General features: G+C 37.9%; 1 protein-coding gene across 2 annotated transcripts in view; it reads right to left on the minus strand.

Annotated features, from left to right (window-relative positions):
• The window catches only part of ADGRD1 (adhesion G protein-coupled receptor D1), a 161,296-nt gene extending 153,862 nt beyond the window's left edge, over positions 1-7,434 (minus strand). For both annotated transcript variants that reach the window (XM_076352987.1, XM_076352984.1), the window contains exons 1-3: positions 7,351-7,434; positions 7,212-7,248; positions 3,021-3,104 (exon numbers count right to left, since the gene is read on the minus strand). In XM_076352987.1, the coding sequence (XP_076209102.1) occupies positions 3,021-3,104; positions 7,212-7,248; positions 7,351-7,419 (190 nt within the window). In that variant the 5' untranslated portion in view covers positions 7,420-7,434. The remainder of the gene's footprint in view (positions 1-3,020; positions 3,105-7,211; positions 7,249-7,350) is intronic.
• Positions 7,435-7,824: the final 390 nt, after the last annotated feature.

The following is a 7,824-nucleotide window of genomic DNA, read 5'->3' on the forward strand; positions in this document are numbered from 1 at the left end:
CTGCAATTATAACAAAAATCATTACACTGGTGCAAAAGCCATGGGCAATTCAAGTCCCATGTCCAGCTCTGGCCTCACCAGTACAAGAGAGACATGGACATACTGGAACAAGTCCAGGGAAGGGCTACCAAGATGATTAAGGGACTGCAACATCTGACACACCAGGAGAGGCTGAGAATGCTGGGACTGCTCAGCCTGCAGAAGAGAAGGCTCTGGGATCTTATCAATGTGTATAAACACCTGACAGGAGGTGTAAAGATAGTGCCAGACTCTCCTCAGTTACCTCCAGTGAACAGATAAGAGGCAATGGGCACAAACTAAAACACAAGAAATTCCATCTAAACATAAAGAAAAAACCCAACTTTTTTATATCTGACAATAAAATTCTATTCTCTAGTATTTTTTTTCTCAATTTGACAATTTAACAGTATCTTGTACATTGTAATTATTTGCCCTGGGCAGGCAAATAGAGCTTGATGGAAAGCCCATGAAAGTAAATAGAGAGACACTGATTTGGGATTTAGACCAACTGAGCTCACAGAAGGGAAAGGTAAATGCTCTTAAAAAAAACCCAACCAAACCCCCCCACAAAAACCTCAAGAGAAAAATGCATGGAAAGCAAGGGGTCAGACAAAAAACCTGAACATGGCCGCATCTTTTTTTATTTGCTATATTTTAAGTTGATTGTTTCCCTTCAATTGCTTCTAGTGCTGAGATAACCAAAAAATTAATTTGCTGACACTCTCCCTCACAACACAAATGCATTGAGAGATATAAATCTGGCTTCACACACAATGACTTCAACAAATAAAATGGATTAACATGATGGACAGATTATGATGGTTCAAGGATTTAAGACGAGAAACATGGAATGAAAATAATTGCATGATATGATGAGTGGAAAAACAAGAAAGACTTTAGAAATAAACAGAAGAGTTGTGTAATCAGAATGGTATCAAAAACAAGCAAATTGTCACCTGCATTAGATTACAACAGAGAAAACTTTTCTTGCATATCAAAGTCAAATACCAGATAGATACATGAAACTTCTGCTGGAGGCAGTTGAAATAGTATCTGTGTATTATAACACACAATATAAGCAACTGAGAAGAATTTGAACTATCCACTACAACATTAAGGAAAGAATTCAACACTGTCAGAATTGCACTGCAGAGAGAAAGACTTCTGGCTACTGGCATCCTCGGCAAATAGGAGTGAGACAAAGTCCTCCAAACTTTTTTCAGCAAAGTCATGCAGCTGGCTCATTTACAAAGTTATTTAACACAATGTCATAATAGGAGTCAAAGGAGATTACTCATGTGAGCCAGTCCCATTCCTGTAAGTGAAGGTTTGTAGGATCAGACACTTCATATATTCTGCTTTCTCTCTTCCAAGATACTGCTGAAAAGATTACTGAATTTTGCTGAAATAATGTAATTTAACATAATTTGAAAAACAATCTAACATCAACTGTCATTTTTCCAAGAGCTATATTTTATATATCGCTTTCAAGCACTTTCAAAACAACATCTTTGTAACATGAGTGCCAAAACAGTGCTAGATATGGACTGCTTTACTCTTCTTGAAAGTACGCAAAGTCCAGTGTCAGAAAATTACTTTAACACAGCATTAAGAGAACTGAGGTAATTTTTTGTAAACCAAATTATGATTCTATTGAAGTCAATGGGAATGCTGCCATCAGCAGAATATTGCCCAGACTTATTTCTGGTCAGTCGGTTTCATTCCTTTAAGGAACTTTGTGGAAAGATGGATCAAAGTTTAAGCTTAAAATACTTGAACACCTCTGGAATAAAAGGTTTTAGATATTTATGGATCTTTTGCCCACTTAGGAACAGAGATTGATGTTGCCATTTTTGTGGAATAAATAGCAATAACTGCACTTTTGTAACATTCTTCATGTAAGGTTGTAAAGGTCTCTAACTCCTGATTTAATCCTTTGCAGTCATCTTTCTTGGTAATGATATTACAGTCAGCAGCCGTAACGCAGCAGCTACTCCTTGCACTAGTACAAAACAGTTTAACTCAACTGCCAAGGTGGTCAGCCACAGTGTGAGAAATACTGGGGAATATACATCAGCCCGACTTGGAATTGGCTAAAATGTCAGAAAAGAAAAACCAGTTCATGTGAAAATTACTAAGGGACCTTTGAGTCTCAGAAGGAGGCAGAGCATAGCTGAAAATTTCATGTGAAAGGAATGGCCCTGCAAGCCCATGATGCTGCCATGGGATATAGTGGTTCGGTCGAAGCTCCGTTAATTACATCACCTGCACATCCCCGCCAAGCCCCCATCACCCTTTTTGTTCCTGATGCGAAACATCAGAACCAGAACACTGCTGAATCCAACCAGACTGCCTTTTAACATCATTCCCTCTGCGGTCCTGACAACTGACTCTTCCAAATCAGTGAGAGTTTTGCCTTACCAAACCTCTCTTGGTTTTACCAATTGGAAAAAATGTTTGAACTAATGCTGCAATACTGCTTTTAAGGAAATATCCAAAAGCAGATAAAAATGAGTAAGTAGTAACCAGGTAAGAGCTTACACTTCTCTTTCTATGGATACTAAGTGCAATTTTGAAACGTGCCTGAAGCATTTGGGCATTTAACTCCTTCCAAAAAGCAAAAAGAAGCAGGCATCTTCACTGCTGGCATAGCCAAAGATCTCAGTCACTGAATGTATTAGTTCATGTTATGCATGTACCAAACCAGCTAATAACAATGTGATTTCAGTGACTCTTTGGATCATAAACCTTTTCTCTTTATAACCTTAACAATGCGTAGACAGCCCATAAAACGTCTGAGAATACTCTATAAAAATCAGTTCACAAGTACAATATCATTTGGACATCAGAGCACTGCAAAAACATTAACTGAAAAAAAAAGATCATCTCAACTGCTGTGGCACAAAAGCTAACCCCTTTCATTTCTCCTGCTCCCTGTCTACTTACAGACTGCCACAAATACTTATGTTATTGCCATTGTCAACAAATCCTTTGTCTACCTCCATTCGTATCCCGAAACTCATGAATTCCATCCACATCTTCCAACGGCCAGTAATGGGAAGCTGATGCAAGAACTTTGAACCCTTTCAAGAAACACAGATGAAAAGGTTATTAAAGTAAGGCCCAACAAGGAGTGTAAAAAGTCTCCACAGAAAAGAACAATAAGAGAGCTCAATAGGTTAAGTAAAACAAGATATTCAACGTAAATCAAGTACTACACATAAGCGAGACCATAAATCAAAATGGCAGAGGAGATTAAAGCCGTATATCTGATTGACCATTGAAAAAAAACCTGTTTTTAAAACTCAACAGATTTTTATTCTAATTGCACTTAAAATGTGTAACAATCTCTAACTAAATTTCTGCTAGTGTATCAGGCAGCATTCGTTGAAGAACAGTTGAGAAGTCATTCAAGAGTAATTTCAAGATTTTACCAAGATTTTAAACACACGGTGGAGAGTACAAAGCACCGAGAGGGGAATGCACGGGGGAATGTTTAGCCTCCATAGCATACTACTTCTGCTCCTGCCTCCTCCATAGGTAACTCAGCTCTCTGCAGCTCAAGAGAGTAGGAGAAGATGCTAGAGTTCCCAGGAATCTTATCCTCTTTCCAAAACCCACTGGAAAACCCGTGCAACACCTTCAGGTTATATTGATCCAAGCATTTTTTTCACCTTTGGTCTCTGTGGAAAGACACTAGTCAGACACAGTAAGGAGCAGTACCCAGTGGTGGAGGAGCTGGGACATGGATGAGAGTATAGGTGCCTGCACAGTTGTTACTGCAGAGTCTAGCCTTGCTGATGTCTCCAGATAACTCGCACCTTAACAGAGTCATATAGCAAAACTATACCCTTTAACAGAAGGAATTTGGTATTCCTCAAGAGAAGGGGTTCCAGAATATTAAGCAACGTATGGAAGAGAGTTCACTCCTCCCCACACGGCATTAGCTATTCCTTCAGAACCTCCTCCGCTACACCAAAACCAGAACAACTCCTTGTGGCTGATGGGAACATTTTGTTTTCCTAAACGTCCTCCTTAGCAACAGGTGGACAAGCTGACAAAAGCAAAACATCTGTTGGTTTCCATTGGCAGATTTATCTGCACAGTCTAATTGATGAGTTTGAACAGATTTTAGGAGATGTGACTACTCAGACCTGACCAGAAGCGAGCTGCCCAAAATAATCAAATATTGTGTTAACAATTCTATGTTAGAGGTAGAGCATTAATAATGTAGGAAAACATGAATTATAATTTCTTATTATCTTGTTAGCAGCAAGAAACACTTTATTCTCAAAATAATTAATTTAACCAGCTGTGCTGAAATAAATTTATAATCTCCTATATCTAAGGAAGTTTTAGAAGGTTGATACAGATATACAGAAATTTTACTGTGAATGCAAATGAGAATGTGTTTTGTTCATCATCATGAGATATCAACCTATTAGTTTGAGTTAATCTTTTCTTTCGGGATTGGGGATGATGGACGACAGGGACAGAGAGAGCAAGTATTTATATTACACCATATCTGTAGTTCTATGCCCTACAACCATTTTTCATTCCCAAGCAATCTTTCAAGAACCTGAGGTGCGAAGCCAATAGAGATTAAGTTTCTTAAAAAACACTTCAGCTGTCATACACCATACAAAAGCTCCCCACACCTAGTGTGCAAATTAAAACAAAATCACAAGCAGTGTCCTTTGACATTTACAGTCTGTCCCACACCTTTCTTCACTCTTGAGATCAAAACAGCTTGCCTATTTGATAATTACTCTATCATTTTAACGTCCTGGATACAAACAGGATTTCTTTATCATGGATATGAAGCTGCAAAAATTTTATTTGCACCCTTAAACTGCCTAGCCCACACAGTAGAGATCTGTTTGATGTCCTCCATCCTCATGGTATAGTTTCAGAGCTGTGACACAGAGAGGATCCTAAGATTTTTTTTTATAAGAGCGCAAAGCGGCTAAAATTGCTAAACATCACAACAAGCAATTGTAGATCTGAGAGCACAGAACTAAAAGAAGCTCCGCATCTTCTGAGGATACACAAACTACTCAGACTTGCTTCCAAACTCAACTATACCAAAGATATCAACAAATGAGTCATAATTGATCAGGTTCTATTATTGGTCTACCTAACTAGAAAGTTTGCAGTTGTCATAGAGGTTTTCCCACAGAGAGGGAGCATGAGCATAAATAGATAAGATGGGGTGTCTTTAGAGAAATGGATGAGATTCTACGGCTATATGCTTCCTTTGAATATTTGGAAGATACAGGGAAAGGCACCATTGCTAACAAAAGGAGAAAGCTACTGCCAACATAAGAGAATAATGACACAGAATAAGCACGTACAAAACCCAATCTGAAAATTCCAGGCAACCCAAACTCAACTAAGCTGAGCGTAGCAAAGCACACTGAGGAAACGGGATATAGGAACAAGGTTTTTGCATTTACATAAACTAAATCTGGGTATGTGCTTAGTTCTATCTCCAAATAACGTATTCTGGCTGCTGCAAAAGAAATGAAAGTTATGAATTTCTATGGTATTAAGAGCATCCACATACGCAACCTGTGCTAATGTACCTCCATCTGACTTTCATCAAACTACCAGTTCCATTTTGCAGAGCACAGAACACACCTGCAGTGCGCTTATATGCAAATAGCTCTTGCTCACATTAACATCTCCCTTTTGTATCGGGGAAAAAAAAAAGGATTAAAGTTAAGAGAGGTGGTAGGAAGAAAAAAAAAAAAGAGGAAAAATAGAGAAAAATAGAAAAGAAAAATCCCAGGAGAAAATTATTTGATGCCAAAAAACTGCGTCACAGCGTGGCACAAGTATTTTAGTAGTACTAGTAGTAGCAGTAGTAGCAGCATCACGACAAAGGTATTGCCATGGTCGGCATCAAACTCGTAAGGAGAAGCTATATTCTAAGGAGCTTACATTTAAAAGCTGGGAAAAAAGGAGAAAAACAAATGGGAAGAGAAATAGGTATACAGCAAAGTGAACTGCCTAGAGCCACACTGCATGTGGGTGGCTTTCCCAGCTCCCAGTTCTGAACTATATAAAGCCATGCTGTTACCCCACGTCCAGCCAATCAGCCCTGAGAAGACCTCTGAAAACAAATACCTGTTGCCTTGAATTCAACTTAAACTTGCAATATCCTTTCAGTGGGTTACTGCTCTGTGTTTAGAACAAAATCACAGGACTTGTTTACAGCCTAGTTCAAACCCAGAAAGCATCGCTCGCAGTTATGCTTCCCCACACACGCTGTACTACAAAATAAATGTCGTGTAACTTGCCCCCTTATTGCAGGAGACTTTTTTTCCCCCCTATTGTTCCATCAGCTAGAAGCCAGTGATCCTCATCTGTAGGAAATGAGACTATTGCTTTGGTTTTGAGTGAAGGTAGAACAAAAGGAACTAATCGGGCTGAAGCTACTGCAATAGCAGACAACATGGCTTTTCCACATCACTCTGTATTTTATTTTGAAAATAATTACATACGGTTAAAACTTAAAAGCACAAAGCAATACATGAATTGGTAAAGCAGTAAAATTGTACTTGTACACCACCATGAGGCTTGAGGTTAAACTATTTATATAAACAGAAGAATTCTGCAGTTACACACACAGACCCCAGACAAGCTTTGGGTAAGTTTTCTCTGCATTGAAAACAGATGAGAGATCTTTAATATGCTCTATAACTGATTTAAACTTAAGCGTGAAGGCTGGGAGGAGGGTAAATGACTTGAAGCCATGCCAAAGTACTGCAAAGTATACAAGCTGGCATATCTAACTGTAAATCAATGAATTGAAAATGCTGAACAGTGAGATAGTGAGGGGAAAAAAAAGAAAACAGTCTGTGTAGAGGTCTGATGCAGAAACTCATGCTCAGAAAAAGTAATAATAAACAAACACTAAATAGGATTTCTCTACGTATCAAACATTTTTTATTTTATTTTTCTCCAAATACATTTCTATGTAGAATACTTGGTAGGTATGTTACTGAATTTAAAATGACGGGGACGGTCTGATACTTTAGACTTTATTACATTTTTAATACAGAGCTGACAGTCAAACATAGGCTCACAGTTTCTTTGGCGTTACTAAGAAAATGAAAAATACAGACCAAAAAAGCAAATAAATATTTAAGCACATTGTCATAAAATGTAAGTAGAACATTCCTTACCTGGGTGTTTGGGTAGCTGGGAATAGTTTCCATACACCTGCACAGAAAACATTACATAATGAGACATAGTGAGGCAAAACTTGCTAAGAGTTAGATATATCCACATATATCTCAATACTGACCATATTCAGAACATTACCTGGTATTTGTACTGAAATAAAATCAGCAAAGAATAATGACAAGAGAGCAGAGATAATAAATTCTCCATGGTCTATTTAAGGTTAAAAGTACAACTGAAATAAAATTCCTGTAAGATTTCAATCATAAGTTTTCCTTTGCTACTTTTGGTATTAAAAGGGACATTTTCCATGCAGGTTCAAAAAGTCCGTTCCTTCAGTGATGGCAAAATATCCTTCCAGACCCTTTGAGTAGTATTCGCTTGCTTCACACTTTGATCTCTTCATTTAACTATAAATAAATTACCGTGACTGGAGGAAAATTAAAAGAAATGTGCATCAGATCCAAAAGTTGTACTGTTCCATGGAAAGAAGTCAAATATTTCTGTTACAATCTGTGCCAAAAAGAAAAGATCTTGTTTTCAACTTTCTTCCTATGGTTGTCTTTTCCTTTCAATTACTTTCACATTGTCAGAGATCTGAAGCCAGCTTTAGTT

This window comes from Aptenodytes patagonicus, chromosome 15, assembly GCF_965638725.1.
Source record: "Aptenodytes patagonicus chromosome 15, bAptPat1.pri.cur, whole genome shotgun sequence".
Classification (NCBI taxonomy): Eukaryota; Metazoa; Chordata; class Aves; order Sphenisciformes; family Spheniscidae; genus Aptenodytes; species Aptenodytes patagonicus.